The 23,522-nt window shown below is 38.6% G+C and overlaps 3 protein-coding genes across 7 annotated transcripts; 2 read left to right on the forward strand and 1 right to left on the reverse strand.

Annotated features, from left to right (window-relative positions):
- Positions 1-348: 348 nt before the first annotated feature.
- LOC106152054 (uncharacterized) lies at positions 349-4,591 on the forward strand. The gene is made up of 2 exons (XM_087019088.1): positions 349-1,536; positions 2,632-4,591. Exon 2 carries the CDS (start codon positions 2,639-2,641, stop codon positions 4,319-4,321), a length of 1,683 nt encoding a protein of 560 aa, XP_086875214.1. The 5' UTR covers positions 349-1,536; positions 2,632-2,638; the 3' UTR covers positions 4,322-4,591.
- A 95-nt stretch (positions 4,592-4,686) lies between these two features.
- LOC106152055 (uncharacterized) lies at positions 4,687-17,148 on the forward strand. 4 transcript variants are annotated; one of them, XM_087019089.1, is made up of 5 exons: positions 4,687-5,301; positions 9,885-9,983; positions 15,154-15,252; positions 15,598-15,785; positions 16,071-17,148. In XM_087019089.1, the coding sequence occupies exons 1-5, from the start codon at positions 4,896-4,898 to the stop codon at positions 16,302-16,304; spliced, it is 1,026 nt and encodes a 341-aa protein (XP_086875215.1). In that variant the 5' UTR covers positions 4,687-4,895; the 3' UTR covers positions 16,305-17,148. The 4 variants fall into 4 exon arrangements, with proteins under 4 accessions (XP_086875215.1, XP_086875217.1, XP_086875216.1 ...); XM_087019090.1 differs by lacking the exons at positions 15,154-15,252; positions 15,598-15,785; positions 16,071-17,148 and adding exons at positions 10,249-10,341; positions 12,563-12,657; positions 13,662-14,472 and having other exon boundaries at positions 4,728-5,301; XM_087019091.1 differs by lacking the exons at positions 9,885-9,983; positions 15,154-15,252; positions 15,598-15,785; positions 16,071-17,148 and adding exons at positions 7,846-7,944; positions 8,199-8,386; positions 9,149-9,869 and having other exon boundaries at positions 4,727-5,301.
- A 135-nt stretch (positions 17,149-17,283) lies between these two features.
- On the reverse strand, positions 17,284-23,295 carry LOC106169862 (uncharacterized). Of its 2 annotated transcripts, none has more exons than XM_013549494.2 (8): positions 23,167-23,295; positions 21,631-22,624; positions 21,095-21,269; positions 20,658-20,767; positions 20,125-20,181; positions 19,739-19,849; positions 19,035-19,206; positions 17,284-18,403 (listed from the first exon to the last, which is right to left on the reverse strand). In XM_013549494.2, the coding sequence occupies exons 2-8, from the start codon at positions 21,772-21,774 to the stop codon at positions 18,390-18,392; spliced, it is 783 nt and encodes a 260-aa protein (XP_013404948.2). In that variant the 5' UTR covers positions 21,775-22,624; positions 23,167-23,295; the 3' UTR covers positions 17,284-18,389. The 2 variants fall into 2 exon arrangements, with proteins under 2 accessions (XP_013404948.2, XP_013404947.2); XM_013549493.2 differs by having other exon boundaries at positions 19,039-19,206; positions 23,167-23,294.
- Positions 23,296-23,522: the final 227 nt, after the last annotated feature.

The raw sequence follows: 23,522 nt of genomic DNA on the forward strand, positions 1-23,522 counted from the left end.
TAATCACAAGAAAACTAATAGTTAGCCATAGTCTACGTTACGCTTTTCAATTGATGCTTACCAGTACTCTGCGCAGACCCAAATTTCTCGCCAGATATTTTCCGATGAATTTTAGGGTAAATAGCCAGTGTTAAATATGTATATAATGTCTCATTGGTTAGGTTTTTCCACAATACACCTTTAATATGAATAAAAAATATGGGCAATATGCTGTCAAATATTTATGATAACGAATGATAACAAATTGCAGAACTTTTTTTATTCTTCATGATAAGTGTTTACTTTGTATCGTATATATCATTATTACCTAGTCACTGTTTATTAAGGATGAACTAGGCTTGGAGGACTGCCACAGTTTTATCTTGGGTCAAAATGGGGTAAATATTCTGGTCTTATACGTAAAGATCAATAGTTGGTTTTATTACCTTTGTAAAGCGGACTTGCACAGTTGCAATTGTATTGAATACAATAATATGCGCACACAGACGTACGTTTCTCTTTAAGTGGGACCTATCATCACAGCTAGAATTCTCACTGTAGGTAATGGCATACCATATACAAGAAGACCTAACAGTACCTTATGTAGCTTGATTATAACATGTATATTACGGTTTATATCAACCTACTACCCTCTACCAGGGTGGCATGCAGACATTACAGGAAAAAACGCCAAAAGCCACCCTGTGATTTTTGGCCACATGGAAGTGATTAAATCCTCACGCGCACTGAAGGCATTGTACCCGCTCTGTGGGGAACAGTTACAGGAGATTCTTCAGTCTACTTCAATAAGTAGCAACAAGCTATTCAGCAGGGGCTATTTTTATCTGTCACAAAAGAGCAAGTTATTTAAATCAGATCAAATAACTGTCTTGGTTGCTGTCAAAGGAACTAGGCTGGGGTCTGTTAAGTGGCAGTACCTGAGCAGCTACGCAAACAATTTACCAGCCATGTAATCAACCTAGAGATTTTAGCACAAGATCAGAGATAGTAGACTGATCGTTAAGCAAATCTAAAGACATATCTGTGAATACCTTGTGAAAAGAAATCTGTGGCCCTAGTAGGGGGTATCAACCTACTGTTGTGAGCAGTTGACTCGGCATATATCTATTTATTGGTGAAACTGAAACTTAAATTGATATATGTAACTTGATAATACCATGTACTAGTACACTATGGTTTATATCAATCAAGTTATTCCTCTATAAGCTAGCAGAGGTATGACCGTACGCAGTGACATACTTGTCCCGCTCATGGATCAATAAACCCGACAGGCCCCGTTGACCTCATTGACAGCTCCAGTTCACACTGATATCGTGACCCATTTTCTGCCAGGACGACTGCCCCGGTTTTCGACCCTCAGTTGAAGGGGAACAAGTTCTTCTGTCTGGCGTCACGGACTTTGCGTCAAGGGGTGTAATATCCATTCTATCATTCATTATATTCATTCATTAACGATATTTCACGCTTCCCTTTGCTCAAGCGTCGGATGAAGCGTTTGGGAAGAAATCGCACAGTGATCACAACCTGATAGTTGAAGTAAGTGTAGATCTACGTGAAAATGTCACAGACGATCGGAATCACAGAGGCATTATGCATGTTTTACGTTGTTAACCTCCAATATTTCGTCATGTCTTTGTAGAGCGTCTATTTCAAGTTGCTCCAGACAGGCATCGAAGTACTGAAGGTTATAAGAACATATAGTCCAAATCAGATGATGATTAAAAACATTGTTTTATATTCCGGGTGATCATAAAAACTGGCGGGATTCTTTGCAGACATGCTTTAACTTCTATATACCGTACTAGTATTAAGAATGTGTATATTTACCCCGTGGACCATTTGAAGATTACACTGCGATTAATGCGGTGGGAAATACAAAAGAGGGAGTGTATAATGATAGGGTCGCTAAACGATTGTTGACGGCATATAGTAACTAGCCTAATCCCCTGGTCGCCTGGGTAGCCAAACGATTGTTGACGGCATATACAGGTACAAGAATTGTCTGATTAGACATGTATCCAGACTATGAAACTGAAACCGATCTATCCCCCACCTGCCCCTAACGTAAAATTCCCCCCAAAAATGGACAAAAACCTATGGGGAACTAACGAGCATACACTGTATGTCCTATGGGAATTCTTTAAGACGCAGATAAAATCAAAATATAGAGTCTGATAATGACAGATGCGTCAGTGGGTTTATGTCCGTCTTTTCTGTCTCTTTCGAAATGGAGTTCAATCGAGTGTCACTTCTGAGGAGTTGAATGGATTGTTCCAAACATAAAATTTGGGTTGATATAGAAATCTCACGACGGAAGAGGATTTTAAAATAATAAACTCTCTTTTACGCACGACAACCGCCTCACATAAAACGGTGCAAAAAGCTGACCTGTTTTTCCTCTTAAATTTCTTTACCTTCTACCAAGGACGCGGATTAATTTAATTGCACTTTTTTTTCTAAAGCGACACACAGTGAAGAAATGTGACAGGAATTAACTAAAGACAGAACTGTGAACATCAAGTGAAAAATAAATCTCTAGAAAAAAAATTTGAAAAGTTTTTTTTCTCTCTTTCTATTATGATATTTACCGTTACTGCTTTTTGTTTTTTTAAATAGTGCACTCTTTTTCAGCGCAAGCATGGATAAAATTAATCGGGCCCATCTTAACAAGAGAAGCTACTACCACATTCCTCAAGTAACGTCAAACGCGTACGTCACCCTGCACGAGGCGTTCGACACCACAGCGCAACTATATCCCACCAAAAATGCCGCCATTTTTTACCAGACCCGAGAGCAGCGAGAGAGTATGACATTCTCTGAACTTAAGAAACAGTCCATCTCATTGGCCGAGTCACTCCGTCGCCGTGGTTACTCACGTGGCGACCGCGTGGCATTTAGCTCGCCGAACTGCATTGAGTTTTTTCCGCTCACTTTGGCTTTGTCTCGTCTAGGATGCAACATGTTCATGTTGAGCAATTTGAACAAGCTTTGCGATGACGTGCTGGAATATAAATGCCGCGCTTTAATGCTGTACGTGGGAAATGATAAGGAGAGGGAAATATACAGAGAAATCGCCTCCAGGGTACCTCAAGGGACCAACCCACTGGGAGACATCGTCGTTTTTGGACCCTACGGCGACGATGTTCTTGGGACTGGTGCTTCGCTGAACAATCTAATCAAGGGAGAAGGAAATGGCACCCCGATAGATGGAGCATCGGATCAGGTCGACCCAGACGATCCCATGTGCGTCTTCTTCACGTCTGGTTCCACTGGGAAGCCGAAAGGCATTCAGTTGACTCACAATGCCTACGTCAACTGGGCCCGAATGGACGTTGTGTCCTACGCAAGCGCCGACAGCGTCTTATTTATCGACCGTCCGATGACCTGGTTAGGTGGACACGGGCTGATTATGGAAATGGCTGTATTTGGGACAACCGCTCTCACTGTCAGCTCCAGTCTTGTTGTTGCGGAGGGAGAGGTGGACTTCGTCTTCACCATCTTGAAAAGAGAGAGTGTCACCAACACCGTTATGATGCACTATTTCATCGTGGACCTTTTAAACTACAGTGATGCTGTTTCGTTCTGTCAGGTACCCAGTCTTCGCCATATCGCAACAGGCGGGCAGGTGATGGACAGAGATCAGCTTAAGAAGCTTCTGTCCCTTTTCCCAAACATCAAACAGATCACGGTCGGGTATGCATCCACAGATGCCGGACCGATCGCCATGCAGGACGTGACGTATGACACCAGAAGTGACAAAATGCAGGTGATAGACGGCGTTGAAGTGAAAGTCGTTGAGCCGGACACCAATCGCGATGTACCTCCTGGGTCCGCAGGTGAAATTTGCGTCCGTAACCCCATGATTTACCGCTGCCTTTACGTGGACAACGAGGCGGCTTCCCAGGCAGTGTTTGACGAGGCGGGCTGGTTCCATACCGGTGACATTGGTGCCATGACCACCGACGGTCAACTCTCTGTCTCGGGCCGCAAGGACGATATGATTAAACGGGCTACTGTCAAGGTCTTCCCAGCCGAGGTAGAGGCCGTCCTCGCTCAAAACCCAGCCGTTAAAGACGTCATCGTGGTAGGTGTACCGGATATCCGGTTACGAGAGGAGCTCTGCGCATGCGTTATCATGGAGAGCAACGGGGATGTAGCGGAATTGGAGAGTTGGTGCAACGAAAAGTTTTCTGTGGGGCCGGATGGCTTGTCACTGGCGCCCAAATATTATCTTCAGTTCGAAGAATTTCCCTTAACAGGCACCGGAAAGACTCAACGAAAGTCTATAAGAGAAAAGGCTTTAGAGAAACTGAACTTATGAAAAGTTACCCTGTAGAATGATTGAATAAAGACATTTAACAAGGGGGGGAATATTGATTGGTTTGAATTGTTTGCAAAAGGAAATATTTATTGACAAAGGACACATTTCGGGAAAAAATATCATTTGTACGAGAAAAAGAAATGTGTGATGAACACGAAAGACCCTTACATTGTATAGTTTCGCCAGCTGAAGTGTATTTACAAGTTCAGTAGAATTGTGGAGATACTTTTGGTTAAAGCATGTCAAAAATAAATACTTTATCAGACAATATTACATCTGCATTCAGCTATTGACAAGATATAATCAATTAAAAAAGAAAAGGCGAAATATCAGGTGCTTAGGTTTTATCGTTTCGGGTAGTTACACAATGTACATGTACCCTTGTGTAAAAAGGAACATGCGTTTCAAATTTTACTTTTTATCCCTTAAGGGTAAAACGCAAGCCGTAAAATCTCCATAGATAAATTAATACCGTCAGCTTTTGTTTGTTGAGGCAACGCATTTTAAATTCTAGTCTGCCATTATTTTCTCTCCACTCCCTTCCAAATCTCGTTTGATTCCTCGTTAAGTCACGATGTTTTCGATCGTCTGTCTCGGATCAGGGCCAGTGTTAAAACACTGCATGCGGGATTCCATATGTTACAGCATGGCGCGACCTCAACCAAAACTAGATGCAAATCACACCAAGGGAAGATTCAACTCGTGCGTGGCAGTAATCACCGGGGGAGCCTCGGGTATAAACAGGGCGTGTGTCAGTCGTTTCCTGAACGACGGTGCGTCCGTGGCCTTCTTCGACATCGACCAAGATGCGGGGAAACAGTTGGAGTCAGAGCTTAAGGCGGAGGGGTTAGACGCCGCGTATTACCAAGTCGATGTGTCTAACAGGGACGCGTGTTCTAAGGCACTGGTAGACATAGCAGACAAACATGGTGGCAGCATTAACTATGTGATAAACGGCGCTGCGTGTTTTATTTTCAAGGGTGAGTACAACTCATGCAGTGCACAGGGCCTTGCAAACAATATAATAGACCTACACCAGTAGTTGTATGTAGCAGGGCGTCAAGTTCCTATTTTTTCCTATTTTTTCCTATTTTTTGGAGATCTACCTATTTTTTTCCTATTTTCTAGAGAAAATTCCTATTTTTTCCTATATTTTGGTCTAAAAATGATGTTATGTATCAGGTCGCGTCGGTTATTGAAAAAAATGAGGATCCCTCAGTCAATGTTTTGATGCAGCCAGTTGTATTTTAATTAGGATAATGAAAAAAATTGAATCTGATACTGGATCGTACTTGAAATGAGAATCACAATGTTTTAAGTAAAATCCAGTATACATAAGACCCAATTTTAATGTAGCCGTCACCTGCATCTGACGTTGCCGTCACAGTGCAATTTCAATGATAATATTATATATGATAAGTGGGAAACCATTGTAGCTTTTGTCTTCAGATATGCGGAACTGATGAATATTTATAAAATACAGATTGAGTTCGAAAATCAGCATGATCGGGCCATTTTTAAACAGTTACGCTGTTTTTCAGGATGTATATTGATGACACAATTCAAAGAAAACCCACAGGTCAATTGTTTTGAAACTCACAGGAGTGATCACCCTTAGTGAAACACAGGTCAAGTTAAAAAATTGGCTCGATTGGACCATTTTTACAAATATTATGCTTTTTGGGGTCCTTTTTTCATGTGTATATGCAATACAGATAATACATAAAGTGTAAAAACGGGTTGACCTATTGTCTTCAAACTTTCAGGAGTGATCAATGTGACTAATTCAGCTCGAGTTTGAGAAAAAAGCCTGATCAGATTATTTTCTTTGTTGTCATGCATTTTTTACTGTACACTTTTCACATTTTGGCAATTTTAAGAATTCCATGGGCCTGAACACCTTTGCTGATCACATTTTCCATTTATCTGTGTTACCTGCAGTGCATAATTAAAAATTGGTCGTGATTATGGTGGTAAGCACTATGTAATATTGCATCAAAGAAAAATCCTATTTAGGGCACTGATGCCATAATGACCATTAATGGAAAACCATGTTACTTATGAATCTCGAAATTACAGAAAAATCAGTAAGAGAATGACCTGATTGCAAATTTTTTTTCTGGCAGTAAACTAGTTTTTAAGCTTATACCGGTATTATAATATGCAGGCCTATTGTTTTCAAGACCCTTACATTGAATAGTTTCACCAGCTATAGTGTATTTACAAGTTCAGTAGAATTGTGGAGATACTTTTAGAGTTTACAGGAGTAGTCATTGTTGCTAAAATACAGGTTGGGTTTGAAAATCAATGTTAAAAAATGTTTTTGACAATTGACATTGTGTGGAATACATACAGTAAGCACAATATATGAAGTTAATTTTAAAATTATTGGGCAGAACTGAATTAAGGCACTGTCACAGCGTTAAGCACTTGCATATGAGAAAAAAATTATTCATACGCTGACAAACATTGGTTATGTTCATGTAATCAGAGGGGAATAAATATTTTGGGCATGTCAAAAAAAAAAATAAATAAATAAATAAATAAAATAAATTGCTGCTTAAATCTTTTTGATATCCTGACAATGATTACTTACAGTTTTGCATTTAATTGATCACATTCATACAGTAGTTATACATATACATGTATGTATTTATGTTAGGTGTGACAGAGCCTTTAGTATTTTATGCTGTTGTTTGTAAATTTGTTAGATAAATTATTGTTGTTACACTAAATAGTGTTATTTACTACAATTAAAGAATGTGTATTAGACTGGTATGGCTTTAGAGGTGTTGTGAAGCCATCATTCTTTTAGAATTATTCCTATTTTTCCTATAGGTACTTTTTCAATAAAATTCCTATTTATTTCCTAATTTTTGAAAATCTTTTTCTATTTTCCTATTTTCTGAAGGTCCATTGTAACTTGACGTCCTGATGTAGGTCAGCCCAAATGTTCCCTTTTTTTTTTTTGTGTCAGGGCACTATATTAAAGGGATAATAACTCTTCGAATGAGATCTATATTTCACACAAGAAAAAAAAAAACATTGTAAACAACTCGTAGAACTATAATATATAGTTTACCACAAAAACGGCAGTTATAGCTATTATTTTGATATCTTAGCAAAGATGGCTATACTCTGTTATAATCTCTTAATTGATTATAACATAAAACCAAACTTTTTAGAAAAAAAAAAGAGAAAAAACAGGGGCTAACTTTGAATGTAGAGTATGGATTCTTTAACCATTTGGTTAGTATGGGAAAATTGTTGTTTACTCTGGAGAAATTAATTTTTTGGCCAAAACGAACAGTTATTATCCCTTTAAGCTAGCTTGCTCGCTATATAACCTTCATGTGGTAGCTTTACAGTTTTGCTGGTATGGGTTATATATGAAATCAAGATCGAGCTGACAATACTGAAATCTAGAACCTAGGGTACCAAATGTAAAAAAAAAGTTGCACAAACTTCCTGCGCGTTCGCCTGCAGTAAAAACGGTGACTGTGATTAAGATAACGTTTTTCCAGGTATGGACGCATCCTCGTCAGACTGGGAGAAGACACTGACTGTGAACGTGGTTGGATATGCCAACATGGTGCAGGCATGTCACCCCTACATGAAAAAAGGTACATAGAGAGCGTTGAACTAGCACAACAGTCTAGCAGTCTCAACTAGCACAATAAATTGCATACCTTCGGCTTATATGCCCCTCCCATGTGAAATTCTTTTACAAAAAAATTCACTGTCAAGATATAGACTTAATCTGTATCCACTTAACGTCTAAATATTTACCGTAATTTATTTGTGTTGTTACAGTTGTATATATAAATAAAGTCATATCATTTTAAAACATAGTTCAATTTCTCATCATTTTCATTAGCCGAGCCGGGCTGCCGCGCTGTCGTTAATATTGCCAGCATCACCGGACATATACCAAAACGAAATCGCTGGACATACGACGCCAGTAAAGGAGCTGTCTTGCAACTAACCAGGTGTATGGCACTTGACCTGGCTAAAGACGGAATAAGGATCAACTCGGTTTCCCCGGCAGTTATAAATACACCTTCGGTAGGTACTCTAGGCAGTAGCTCTATACTGTGTGCGCATTTGGAGTACTGATTACGCCTTTGAAAATAGAAAATTTGTAATGTAATCATACTTTTTCATACCACATATGTCATCGTGAAAAACATAAATTAATTATTTAATGCTGATGGAATAGGTTGCAAGAATGATAATAATGAGTAAATTATGTTCTATATTCTTCTCTTTTTACATTCTTCTTTTTAAACGCACTAAACGTTCACAAATTTTAAATTTTTATTTTTTCTTCTTTGTTTTTTTTCTCTTGCCATTTTTCACCTCCCGTTTCCAGCAATCATATTACTCACTAACTCTTGCATTCGCTGTAGAATTACGCAAGGTCTTCTTATAGACGTGTCAGTGGCAGCACGTTACCTTTGCTCACCAGAAGAAGGTTTTGTGATAAGGCTATAACCAAGGGTTCATTCCCAATGCAACTATCGTTTTACGTAAATCAATCCAACTCTTGTTGAATGCAATCAGTTCAACAGACCAACACGCCTCCTCCTGGATTTAGTAAAATACAAAAAGCATGCGATATTCGAGCACGTTTGAAACAGAGGCATGATAATCTGTTAAACTGATTGCATTAAGTCAGATTCCCTGCGGATATGGATCGATCTACGTAGAAAGATACATAGCTCCAGTGGGAATGAGTGTAATTCTACAGCAAATACAAGGGTAACGCAAGCTCCAGTATGAGATTTATTTATAACTCCATTTTATCTTGGATTGACCGTGATTTAGGCGGAGAGAATCCAAATGAACTTCACTGAGGCGCAGAGGGAGTGGTCGGCGGGTTGTCACATGTTGAACCGTCAGGGGGAATCTTCAGAAGTTGCCGCCGCCATTGCCTTCCTCTGCAGCAGAGACGCTTCCTTTATCACCGGCGCTGATCTCCCGGTAGATGGCGGCTACACGGTGATCGGACCTGAAAGGCACGGAGAAGACGGTCCAGATTTCAGTGGAATTTTTCCTGAGTAGCTGACACATGGAAGAAAACTAAACAATGAATAAAAAAAAAATAACTGATTATGTGTTGTTCCTCTTGACTTCCCTGGTTGAACATAAAAACGGACGTGATCTCCATCCTCTGCCATTATTTTCTCTCCACTCCCTTAACTTAAGTTCAGCTGGGCTCATATGAGCTACTGCTGTGCTGGCAACTTTTTTATTTGTATCTCTTTATTAATCATTAACTTGTGAAAGAAGTTTGTATCGTTTACCAATTATAATGTTATTTTCTTGAATTGTAAATGCCAATTTTTCTAAAGAACTTATAAGCAAAATAGTTGTTCTCATAAGTTATTACGCGCACCTTGTTTATTAAGACCCTTACATTGAATAGCTTCACCAGCTATAGTGTATTTACAAGTTCAGTAGAATTGTGGAGATACTTTTGGTTAAAGCATGTCAACCTAAAACTTCCTGCGCGTTCGCCTGCAGTAAAAACAGTGACTGTGATTTAGATAACATTTTCCAGGTATGGACGCATCCACGTCAGACTGGGAGAAGACGCTGAATGTGAACGTGGTTGGATATGCCAACATGGTGCAGACATGTCACCCCTACATAAAGAAAGGTACATAGAGAGTGTTGAACTAGCGCAACAGTACTAGTCTAGCTGTCTCAACTAGCACAATAAACTGCATACCCTCGTCTTATATGCCCCTCTCAACTGAAATTTGTTTACAAAAATTCACTGCCAGGATAAAGACTTAATCTGTATCTAATAAACATCTTAATATTGACCCTAATTATTGTGCTTTCACAGTTGTACATATATATAAAGTTATATCATTTTAAAACATAGTTCAATTTAATTTCTCGTCGATCATTTTCATTAGCCGAGCCGGGCTGCCGCGCTGTCGTTAATATTGCCAGTATCACTGGACATATACCAAAACGAAATCGATGGACATACGACGCCAGTAAAGGATGTAGAGCCGCATTTTGCAACCGACCGCATTTTGCAACCGGTTGCAAAATGCGTTCAGTTGCAAAATGCGGTCCTACTAAGTAGAGCCGCATTTTGCAACTGAACGCATTTTGCAACCAAAGAAAATCGTGAAAACGCATTTTGCAACCGCAACGCATTTTGCAACCAGAATTTTTTTCTAAGTCCCTGAAACAGCTTGAATTACGAGACAGGTAGGCTACGGGTAGAATTGGAGTGGGGACGGGTTTATTTCGACTATGTATGCTGAAACTGGCCAGGCTGCCCCTGGGGTGGACGATAATATAAAACTTATTTCACATTGTAATTTCCTAAACCATTAGAGTTAGGAGGTTGAAACGTCAGGGAGTAAAAAAGATATTGTTAGGCATGTACATAGGGGTGTGGCCGTCCCTAGGGGTGTTTGATTGTAATTTTACATTGTATTGTCTGTTATCTACCCTTATATCTTTAGAATTAGGAAATAAAAGCGTTGGGGATTAATACCATCGTAAGAAATGTGCGTAGGCACTCCAGATTTTTTGTGACTTGGGGTGTAGTTGTCCCTGGGGGTGGTTGAGATCGTTAGAGATGTGCTTAGGCACATCGGAATGTTTGGTGACTTGGGGAGTGGCCGTCCCTGGGGATAGTTACTTGACTGTAATAATTTCACCGTAATTTCTTTCATCTCCTTCTCGACCATTCGAGTTAGGAGCACGAGTCTTTGGTGCATGGGTACAGGAGAATTTTAGTGTGACTTTGGGTGTGACTGTCCCTCAGGGGATGGGGTGATTGGTGGTATGTCAGACAATTAAGCTGATTCCACTGATTGCACTTAAGTGAGATCCCCTGCATGCAGAGTTGGACCGACCCAGCTAGTAGGATGTGTGAATCTGAAAGCTGTCTTCGAGTTAAGAAGGAAGGGGAATGCAAAGAACGCAGCAGACGGCACTTAATAACAGACCTTCAGCGGTATGCTTGAATATAGGTCAAGTTAATTAAAAACCCATGCAAGACCCCATACTTTCAGGCATAGCCTCTGTAGAGCAACACACATGCTAATTACTATTTATGATTAATTAATATTTGTTTTGTATTAAGACACAACGGCTAGTTGAACGCCAGGATTTCTGAGTGTGTAGGGCCTTATGGTTGGCATGGGTCAAAAGGACAGCTTTAACTGGATTCTTTGACCTATATTCATGCCTACGACTGTAAGTCCGTTTAGTGCTATGTGCACCGCTGCTGTTCTCTACATTCCTCAAAGACCCATGTACATTCATTATCAATCCCCAACATTTCACGTTCCTAACTCTAAGGGTAGATAGTAGAAGTAACGGTGCAAAAAATAGAATCAACCACCCCCAGGGACGGCCACACCCATCAATACCCCAGAAGGATCCATATCCCTAAAGACATGTTTTCAATTCCCATAGCCTTCCGTTCCTAACTTATATGGTCTAAAGGTAGATAGCAGAAATTACAACGTCTAATTATATTCAACCACCCCCAGGACCACACCCTAAGTCAAAAAAAATTAAATGCCATTCAACATCCCAAATTATACTGTAGCTACGTTTCATGCTTCAACTCAAATGGCCGATACAATGGGCAGATAGCAGAAAATACGTTGTAAAATTAGAATCAACCACCCCCAGGGACAACCGCACCCATGTCACAATAAATTTCCGAAGTGCCCATGCACATTTCTTACGGTAGTGTATTAATCCCCAACGTTTTTATTTCCTAATTCTGAAGATTTAAGGGTAGATAGGAGAAAAATACGAAGTAAAAAGTACAATCAACCACTCCTAGGGACGGCAACACCCCCAATTAAAAAAAAACCAAATACAAAAACAAAAAAATCCGAAATCCCATGCACATGCCTAACAAAATGTTTATTAACGTTTGGAGTTCCTAACTCTAATGGTTTAAGAAATTACAACGTGCAATAAGTTTTATATTTTCGTCCACCCCATGGGCAGCCTGGCCAGTTTCAGCATACATAGTCGAAGCAAACCCGTCCCCACTCCAATTCTACCTGTCTCGTACTTCAAGCTGGTTGCAAAATGCGTTGTAGTTGCAAAATGCGTTTTCACGATTTTCTTTGGTTGCAAAATGCGTTGCAGTTGCATAATGCGTTCAGTTGCAAAATGCGGCTCTACTTAGTAGGACCGCATTTTGCAACTGAACGTATTTTGCAACCGGTTGCAAAATGCAAGGAGCCGTCTTGCAACTGACCAGGTGTATGGCACTTGACCTGGCCAAAGACGGGATAAGGGTCAACTCGGTGTCCCCGGCAGTTATAAATACACCTTCGGTAGGTACTCTAGGTAGTAAGCCTACTGGGATGCTGAGAACTTAGATATTTATATGCGCATTTAGTTTGGGGATTCTGCCTATGAAAATAACAGCTTGTAATGTAAACATACTTTTTCACATCATATGTCATCGTGAAAAATATAAATTAATTATTTTAATACTGATGGAATTGATTGCAAGAATGATTATAATGTGTAAATTATGTTCTACATTCTTCTTTTTAGACCCACTAAATATTCACAAATTTTGAATTTATTATTATTATTTTTTTTGTGTGTGTACTTTCTCTCTGGCCATTTTCACCTTCCTTTCCTAGCTACCGTATTACCCACTCTTGGATTTGCTGTAGAATTACGCAAGATCATCTTATAGACGTGTCAGTGGCAGCACGTTACCTTTGTTCCCAAGAAGAAGGCTTTGTGATAAGGCTGAAACCTTGCCTAGGGCTCATTTCCAATACAACTATCGTTTTACGTAAATCGATCCAACTCAGTGGGAACTCTCGCTGAATGCAATCAGTTCAAGAGATTTACACGCCTCCTCCTGGCGTTGAGTAAAATATAAAAAGCTTGCGATTATACGAGTACGTTTGCAACAAAAAGAGGCATGATAATCTGTTAAACTGATTGCATTCAATGAGGTTCTCTGCGTAGATGGTTCGATCTACGTAGAACGATAGCTGCAGTTGAAGTTAATGTAAGGGCGCATTCCCATAGATTTTAGATCGCTCTATCCCCGTATGGAGTCTCACTAGATTACTGTCAGATAATCCGGCTTAAATGTCCGTCCCGCCTACTACAAGCGGTAAGGGGGTAATTAACTTTTGTGCCCGCTCGGCTGGCAGCTATTTAGCGTGAACCCTCAGGGAGTTAGGTCGATCTAATTAGATCGATCTAATCTCTAAGAATGGGGTCAAATTCTGCAGCAAATGCAAGAGTGACGCAAGCTCCAGTATGAGAGGTATTTATAATTCCATTTAATCTTGGGTTGACCGTGGTTTAGGTGGAGAGAGCCCAAATGAACTTCACTGAAGCTCAGTGGGAGTGGGCGGCAGGCTGTCACATGTTGAACCGTCAGGGGGAATCTTCAGAAGTTGCCGCCGCCATTGCCTTCCTCTGCAGCAGAGACGCTTCCTTCATTACCGGCGCTGATCTCCCGGTAGATGGCGGCTACACGGTGATAGGCCCTGAAAGGCATGGGAAAGACGGGCCGGATTTCAGTGGAAATATTCCTGACTAGCTGATATAAGGACGAAAACTAAATAATGAATAAAAAAAAAAATAACTGATTATGACTTCCCTGGTTGAACATAAAATGGACGCGATCTCCATCCTAACTGTAACTTAACTTCAGCTGGGCTCATATGAGCTACTGCTGTGCTGGCAACTTTCTTATTTGTATTCTTTACTAATCATTAACGTGTTAAAGAAGTTTGTATCGTTTACCAATTAGAATGTTATTTTCTTTAATTGTAAATGCCATTTTTCTAGAGAACTCATATGCAAAATAGTTGTTCTCATAAATTATTACGCGCACCTTGTTTATTTATATATTCATCTCTTTATATTTTAATTAATTAATAAATAAATTTATTTATTTATTTATTTATTTATTTTTCCATCATGAGTAGTAGAAGAACGTCTCTTGCAATACCGAAGGAGAACAATACATTTCTCCTATATTAATCGCAAGGCGATGACACATCTACTTATAAGATAAAGTTGAATAAGTTATTTAATTTGGAGCTGTTATCTACATAGAGGTCTGTACATATTTGACTACATAATAGTGATGTAGCAGATAGATACTGGCATTACAAAATGGAGCGTCGTCAGCCGAAACTGGACCAGCCGCATACAAAAGACAGGTTCAAAGGATGTGTTGCCGTGGTAACAGGAGGAGCCTCTGGTATCGGTAAAGAGTGCGTCAAACGCTTCATTAATGACGGTGCGTCCGTGGCCTTTCTAGATACCAATCAAGAAGCGGGCCAACTGCTTGAGACGGAGCTGAAAGCGGCCGGACATGACGCCATGTTTTACCATATCGACGTCTCGGACAGGGACGCGTGTTTCGCGGCCGCAAAAGACATAGCAAGCAAGCATGGCGGCTGCATCCACGCTGTGGTAAATTGCGCTGCAAGTTTCCTGTTTAGAGGTATTTAATGTCATTTCAACCGGGAAGAAAGGGTATCTATGCTCTAATGTACATATAGCAGGAATAACTGGATTTCATTTTTTATGTACTCAATTTGCTTAACAAGAAAGCACGACTTTTTGACATTGATAATTACATTATTGGTGGCTTATTTTCACGTTCAGTTTTCGATCTGGTTGGGAGGGGCTTAAGGAGAGGTTGAAATATGAGCAACCACTGTTTCAGTTCAGATAATACAACTCCAGATCACTTAAGTTATTATGCAAGACAAGAAATAAACTAACCGCCCCATTCATCGTATCACATATTATGTGGTTGTATTTTATGGCATTTTTCCCAGCTTTAGACGCGTCCATGTCCGACTGGGAGACGATAATGGGCGTGAACGTGGCGGGCTCTTCAAATGTGGTACAGGCATGTTGTCCTTTTATGAAGAACGGTACGTGAGCTATGTTAACGTTGACTCCATTTTTAATGCCTCAATTAACGTAAGATGTTAGAAATATACCAAAAATTGGCTTCGCATCAAATGCATTGTGCTTATTTCTATATATAGTTTCTTGTGGAACACGTAAATGTGCTTTGCAATGTCATTGTGATTTATCTTCTGAATAGATTGCTTTGTCTCCTCTAACACAATGTATTGCCTCACCTAACGCATTGCAAATGCGAATTATATTGAACCTGACATACATGCATGCAACACGTGGTGATTGGTTGACGATCACAATCAACGTATTATCATGTCTTCTCTAACACAATTGTCTCTTTATTTTAAACTCAGGGGGACCAGAAACTCGCGCCGTAGTAAATATCGCCAGTGTATCTGCCCATTGCAGTCAAAAGCAGCACTGGACGTACAACAGTAGCAAAGGGGCGATCTTGCAACTGACGAAATGCATGGCGCTTGACCTTATCAAAGACGGAATACGGGTCAACTCTGTTTCTCCTGGAATAATTAATACCCCTGCAGTAGGTAGATTAGAATAAAATATTTCTTTATACCTATCTATATTAATTAATTAAATGATGTAAATCAAGTAAACAAATAAATAAATCATGTTTTCTTGATCATCACGTGTGCATTCATCTTCAATTAACGTTTTTCAACTTTTGGTTCGTCTTTTTGAAAACAAATATTCACTTCTTCCTTTTCTTATCTTTTACGTTCTTCCATTCTCTTAATATAACACTGTCTAGTCGTTTTTTCATACACAATATTCGTAATTATTCACATATCTATTCAAATTCCTTTAGCTTGACGCTATCGTTGGAGGTGACGAAATTCAGAGAGCGTGGTACGGTAGCGCCCACATGATGAACCGCAACGGTGAATGTACAGAAATTGCCGCCGCCATTGCCTTCCTCTGCAGCAGAGACGCTTCCTTTATCACTGGCGCTGATCTCTCGGTAGATGGCGGTTACACAGCGATGGGACCTGAACGACATGGCCAAGACAGCCCTAATTTTACCGCAGCCATACCGGAATAATAGCAACAGTAGATGAACAGGGTTGGGGCGTTCAGCAGTCCAAACGGCAACCCCCAACAAACTATGTTATACCTTATATAATATTAAGTCATGTTGGGGAGTAATTGTACCATCATATTACAGTATACATGTTCAAAATTTTCTAATATCAATAACATAAAAGATTGTAAAGAAAGAAATTCAATCGCATCCGTCTTTGAAGGTTTCAGATTATTTCAAAATGTAAAACAGAGGAAAACTAGAAGTTAGCCTTAATCAACATTACGCTTTTATTTATATTTCCGTTTTCAATTAATGTTTACCAGACCCAATTTTCTGGCCAGTTATTTTTCGAGGAATTTGGAGAGAAATTACCAGTGTTAAATAAGTATTTAATGTCACTGGATACGTTTTTCCACAATTCACCTTTCAAAGGGATAAAAAAAAAAATACGAGCAATATGTTGTACTCCGGTTCATTGCTGTCAAATATTTATGATAACAAATTGCAGAATTTTTTATTCTTCATGACAAGTTTTTAGCTGGTATCATATATATTATTATTTGAGTTATACTTGGTTAAGAATGAATTTAATCTACTTAATTTTGAAACTAGCTATAGAAAACAAATCACTGCTTACACTTGGTGAACTGGGCTTGGGGGGGGGGTACGACAATTTTTTTTTTCTTGGGTCAAAATGGGGTAACTACTTTGGGTTTATATGCAAAGATCAATTTTTTGGCTTTATTTCCTTTGTAAAGCAGATTTCTGGTCATAAAATACTGTTAGCTGTCTAAATTGATAAAGTCTACCAGTACTAGTACTCTAAATAAATAAAGTTTACTAGCAGTCTAAATTGGCCTTTGCATGAATATGTGCCAAAGTTCAGACAAGTAAGGCAACATCATCTAGCTGGCGCCAACACAGGGTGTGATCGGCAAGATTTGAAGACGCGAGGCGAACCATATCTTTCTCACTCTCGCCCCCATAAACATACATATTAATTTTAAATTCATTTATTACATATAAGACGTATATGGCACTTAAAGTGTCTCCATTAACATTACAAACTGATTTTCAAATATTTAATAAGTCTCAATCCACTGTTCAGAACATGATAATATTGCTACTGTACTTTTGAAATGCAAAGCTGCCTTCAGAACAAAATAAAATAATTCCAACTAACGTCCCCAATTCTTTAAAAACTGTAATTAAAATATCCACTGTCACACAATTATATGCTCACTTATCACTTCTTTCTTCAATGTTGTTTTAAGAGCTTTCTTTTAGTGAATAATCATCAGATTCTTCAAATTGGTTTCAAGAGATTTCTTTCCAATCAGAATATCTATCTAATCAATGTTTCAAAAATAAAATTTGTATAAAATCTGACGTTAGATGCATGGATCATCAGACAATCTCATAATGGTACCAAGACTGATCCTAGATATCACAAACTTATTTGTAAATTCTATCTGAATCACCAAATCTATATCATTCAATTCCCAGATCATTACCAGGTTTCTGCATTAATATTTTAAAAATATTCTAAACAGTTTTGACATGATCAGGAATTCATTTTCATTCAAAGGCATCTCTGGGTGTTAAAGTTTCCCAACCAGCCTGCAGATGACTGTTTAGAAATAAAGTCACCTTTCTTACATTAATTCTAACCTATAAAAATATATATTTCAATGGAATTCTGTCTTCAAGGGAACTAAGAAGACAAAGAATAAAGCTGCCCTTAAATGTGCATATATCACACACTGTGATGGGTTTCTTACAAAAAAAAAAATATATATATATATATATATTACTTCCAGTTACAATATTGTTTTGTGGATGCACAAAAGGGGGCCCTACTGTTAAGTTAAGTGAAAGACAAGCCAGATACAGGAGCGAGTGCCTTAATGAATCTGTAAGCAAGCACCAGTTCCTGGGCTTTTATGGGGGATGAAGAGCATGATAGGAAAGTTTGACTGTATGGTACACAGTGTATGGTCCAGAATGCTAACTGTATGTTCTGTGACCAGATGTTCACAAAAAATTCTGAAATGAATTCAATGTCCTTTATGTAGTTTCTTCTAAACAGGTGTTGTGGCGCCGCTATCCATGTCCATCTGAAATTATAAAACAAACAGAGACTTAAATTATTAGAGTTTGCGATACACCCTTGTTAAAATCTATCCTATCCTTCATTTATATTGAATGATATATAAAAACACTCTCCCTTCAAATATATATGCAATTCAATTGTTTTTAAAGTTCTGAAAAAAACTGACACATCAAAGACCTTTGAATATTAATTTTCTGTCTAATGACCACTATTTGTAATTTTAATGTCAAAGATGGAAACATACCAAATATCACTTACAAAAAAAAAAAAAAAAACGACATGTAGCTGGCAATTTGAAAAGGGGGGGGGGATGTCTTTTCAGAAAAGGTTGACCTTTTCAGTTGATCCAACATGAGAAATGGTATTGGACCTAGGTCAGATTTTGATTCAGAGCCAAAAACCCACCCACCCCAACCACCTGGACACCCTCAGGCCTGTGAAACACTACATGGTTTTCAAAAAAAAATATACATACTGTACATATCATTGATTTCAGTTCGATATTATATTGATTTGGCTTCAAAAATCTAGACGTTTGGCAGAAATTTTCCAGATATTTAGCAAAAATTTTCAAGAAACTTCAGCAAAAATATCTGCCCATTCCACCTTCCGACTAGTTTCTATCCTATACTCACTTACAGCTCGACAGCAGCAGGGAAAGCAGCAGAAGAAACATCGACGACACAGCTGTAGCTCGCCACACAGGACTGTCTCGTAGTATTGGACCACTGACGCTATGCATAGGATAAATCCCAGGAATACGCTGAGGAATGTGGCTACATGGATGTAAAACAGGGCACTGCCCGACTGGAATAAGATAAAGTACAGAATATGAAATTTGAGCAATTAATGGTGTCCCTGAGACGAAGAAAGTGTCTGATTGCAATAGGGAACAGTACAAAGTATGAAATTTGAGAAAGTAATGAGGGGTGTAAAATATAACGGAGAAAAGGAAACTGGTTGTCTGGAATACGGGGTTACATCTACATGAAATACAGCCAGAACTTATGAGGCTATTGAAAATTGATCTCCGTTTTCCATGCTGGTGCTCTGAAAGTCAGGGTGAGATTACTGTATAGAAAATGTAAAGGATTATTGTCTCTGTTTTCTCTCTCTCTCTAAAACCATTAGCTAGTTAGCATAACAACAAACTCACTCTTCACCAACATGAATGCTTCCAAACACCATACACACACATTCTCTCTCTTTCCCACTCTCTAAAACATCCATCCTACAACACAAACAAACACACACACGCACACACACACACACACACACGTACACACACACACACACACGTACACACAGACACACAGACACACACACACACTGTTCCTACCTTATAAGATGCTGGCACAGTCTTCTGCTCAATGAAACCAGCTAGTAACATGTACTGAGCCACCACATACAACAGCAGACACAACACTGTGAGAAGGAAAAACCTGAACACCTGGAAATAAAGAAAGCAGATATGATCATTTATGAAAAATTTTTATCATCATTTCTTTTTCCATACCTCTACCTGTAGAAAGTATAAGGTGAAAGTTAAACATGATGATCTTTGACAGCAATTTGGATCATCATTTTAATTTATTATTTTTCAAAAGCATTCATATCCCCCCTAGCGTATGGTTTGTAGACTTGTGAAATTTTTATGATAAAAATGGATAACCCCCCTAACTGATATATGCATATGTATACAATTAGATGAATAATTCAACTCACTGTAGATGCACGTTTCCCAATAGCTGCCCTTATTGCCATACAGCCTGTCAGGATCAGCTGAAATATACCAGATATAAACAGTCCTTGAGCACATGTGTATATGGAAAGGATAATTTAGACTGCAAAAGCTTCAATGATATCATCAAACAACCCACATTTGTCTCTTAATATTAATATTTTTTTTTTGTCTGATCTAAGGCCCCATTCCCACCGACACCTTCGCTCTACATAGATCGACCCAACTCACGGAGTACCTCAGCTAAACTGAATGATGCCTCCTCCTGCATTAAGCAGAATACACAAAAGCTGGTTATTATACAAGTACGCTGGAAACAAAAGAAGGCGTGTCATTCAGTTGAGCTGACTGCACTCAGCAAGACTCCCCGCAGAGATGGAATGATCTACACAGACCAATGGTGACTGTGGGAATGGGGTCTAAGACACTTCATGACTGAGAAAGAGGCAGTGAAAGCTGCTGTTCAATTACTCTAACGTAATTAGGAATGATAATCCAAGAGTTGCTCTAGACTTACCATAGATCCTGCCCACATCCCCATACCGTACGTGTTATGGACATCCAGATGTGGCTGAAATGTCCCCTCCTTGTCTTCAAACAATGGGATGATGAAGACTTCACTAATACCTAAATTGACAAGAAAATATTGTGAAATTCAATTTAAAAAAAAAATTTTGAATATTAATTTTTTGTTGTGGATTTAAAGGACTGGGGAGCAGCAAGTTAAGCAAGCATCGGCTTAAACTGCTCAACAGACTCAGTTAGAACTTCTTGAAAAAAACTGTCACTGTAACAGCTGTATTGCGAAGAAATAATTCTAGATGTGAAAAGGCATATCAAAAAGGAGACAGACACATGACTGTGCTTTTGCCAAAACAATAATAAATAAATAAATAATTAATTAACTGGTCAGTCTTTATAAAATGATTAGGAATAAATGGATAAGCATCATACCCAGCAGTACTGACAGGAATCCCACCACAGCCATCCATATTCCCAGGCCCCGGGGCCACCTGTTGTGGAACCGCCTCTGCTCCATGTACTGGGGCTTCGAGACCTCTGACCCTGCAGTGGCGCCATCTTCTGGGGCTTCTTGAATGGTGGGTTCATTCACTACTACTATGTGAGACTGAAATAAATAAAGCATGGTATTTTCAGGAAAAATGATTTTAATGTCAACTGGACTAGGGATAGTTGATGTTCTTTGGCTGTATATCACAAAATCTTTTGTTAATTTTTCAAATAAAATGAGAGTTGAGGATAAAAAATAGGAAATGAATTACAAGAACATCAATATTGCAGTTCTCACAAGATAAAAAAAAAAAAAAAACAAGAAATAAATTAAGTCACTAGAAATGAAAATTTAATAAATAAATAGATAAATACTGTTAGATAGTTTAAAATAGATAGGACTTTCCCCTTATAAAAAATTATAAATAACACCACGTGAGTACAAAAAGAGAGGCATTTAACCCACAAATGTAGCTTACAGTGTGTCTCTCCACAGCTGTTGCGTCCCCTGTCAGACCAGAGAGTTCCAGACGACGCCTCGCATCCTCAGGGGTATGCGGGGAGAGGGTGCATGTCCTGGGCTCCTCATCCTCATCTACTTGTGGCAGATACGGAACAGACATGGCGCTTTCTTTTTTTTATGCTTGGTACACTTGTATAATAACTCTGTTACTGGTACCGCATAGAATTACAGCTCACAGTTGTATTCTTCTGTGGAAGTTTACTATATGGTGTATACTAGTAAAGAGCTCTGCTGCTTGTATATCACATTGAATCACAGCTTACTGCACTGCTTATACTGAGTTGTACAGTACTAGCTAATTTTTTCTCCACACCATGTATAACAAGGTCTGTTATACAGATATTATACTAAATTATTAATATTGATGGGGGTAGATTAGTAATACTGGTATGTCTTAAAGCCTGTACTCCTTGCTTGTGTGTGTGAAAGTACAGATTTATCACTGAAAATATTATACTAGTAACTCAGTGTTTTCAGTTTTACTTGTAAAATTTTACAGGATCAAGCATTGATTATATTTCCACCACATTTAATGCAAAATGCCAGTCAGAGCAGATTGTTCTCAGGCTGTAATTTGTTCGAATATCTTTACTCTTGCACATGTATTTATTGATATGTAGTTATATATAATATACTTGTAGTTTTATATTATAGTTTTAGCTCCATACTTCATAATTCTGGGCGAGCTATTTTGCTGCATTAATCATCAGTATCTCCAAGTAGACACTATCACAGACATCTTGGTACTTCAAATACTATATGTCATTGTTGACCTAGAAGATAATATGGTTCGTATCTCCCATCCACAGGTTACATACGTCAAGTAAATACAATTGTTCTTCTTATCCAGCTGCAGTTTTCTCCATGTCAGCTACAAATAACTTCCAGAATAATTCAGTCATGGGCCTGTGCCCAATGATGACTTCTTATCAAATTTTAAGTTAAGCTTCCTGAAATATAATAAGAAGAAAGATATAATGACTCAACAGCAGTCACAAGTCTACTCTGAACTTCAAACTGTGCTGTATAATCCTGCTAAAGCCTCTAAATATCCTCTGGTTAAATCGATAACAAATAACTTATCTTAACAAAAAAAAAAAAAAAATTAAATATGACTCACAGTCACAACTCTTTGGCTCGTATATACTGTAGGTCGGTTATTCTCGTGTTAAATTAAATATTTTAGATCTTACTTAATTTGCTATGTCTTAAATCAAAACAATACTCTCATACATACTGATGAACTATTTCACTTATAATCGGTCAGGTTACAAAACACCGTAAAAGCGGCAGTACAAATAGTAGTGCTGAAAACGGAATATACCACGAATAGCCAAGCTTCACAAACGCTTTGAGTCGAAAGCGATCGAAGGTGTTCATTTTACTCTGTACGTGTAAAATATATCTGGACAGTTAAATACCGTTTCTACTGAATCAAAACCACCTGCATTCTTTTCTCAGATAATCAGAATCCTGTATTGTTCAGCATTACCTTTGCTACACCGCATAACTCCATTAGTAAGACGTGGGTCACATGCTTCTTGTTTATTTCTTGTCCGCCATCTTGAGGGAATTCCGCCCGTCACGTGACGGCTGTGACGGGGGCGTCCAGTGCGACTTGAACTGAACAGGTAACCCAAACTATTATTGGGTCAAATTTTAAGGGGGTCCTTAGCGGATTTCATTTTTTAAAACCTTCTTGTTTACTTTTTAATACCTTATTATTGTGTTTTAACAATAGAATAAAATGTTTGTTTCAATGCCAGAATAAATGGTTAAGATGATATATATATATATATATATATATATATATATATATATATATATATATATATATATATATATTGG

Source organism: Lingula anatina, chromosome 8 (assembly GCF_051362555.1).
Source record: "Lingula anatina isolate TDL-2025a chromosome 8, LinAna3.0, whole genome shotgun sequence".
Classification (NCBI taxonomy): domain Eukaryota; kingdom Metazoa; phylum Brachiopoda; class Lingulata; order Lingulida; family Lingulidae; genus Lingula; species Lingula anatina.

What these genes read in the sequence shown, in the direction of transcription:
- LOC106152054 (XM_087019088.1), top strand. Translation starts at nt 2,639, where the DNA reads ATGGATAAAATTAATCGGGCCCATCTTAACAAGAGAAGCTACTACCAC.
- LOC106152055 (XM_087019089.1), top strand. Translation starts at nt 4,896, where the DNA reads ATGTTTTCGATCGTCTGTCTCGGATCAGGGCCAGTGTTAAAACACTGC. An exon ending in TGCGTGTTTTATTTTCAAGG is followed by an intron (nt 5,302 to 9,884) that starts GTGAGTACAACT and finishes AACATTTTCCAG; the next exon opens with GTATGGACGCATCCACGTCA. An exon ending in GAATAATTAATACCCCTGCA is followed by an intron (nt 15,786 to 16,070) that starts GTAGGTAGATTA and finishes AAATTCCTTTAG; the next exon opens with CTTGACGCTATCGTTGGAGG.
- LOC106169862 (XM_013549493.2), bottom strand. Translation starts at nt 21,774, where the DNA reads ATGTCTGTTCCGTATCTGCCACAAGTAGATGAGGATGAGGAGCCCAGG. An exon ending in ATTCCTGTCAGTACTGCTGG is followed by an intron (nt 20,768 to 21,094) that starts GTATGATGCTTA and finishes TTGTCAATTTAG; the next exon opens with GTATTAGTGAAGTCTTCATC. An exon ending in TTGGGAAACGTGCATCTACA is followed by an intron (nt 19,850 to 20,124) that starts GTGAGTTGAATT and finishes CTTTATTTCCAG; the next exon opens with GTGTTCAGGTTTTTCCTTCT.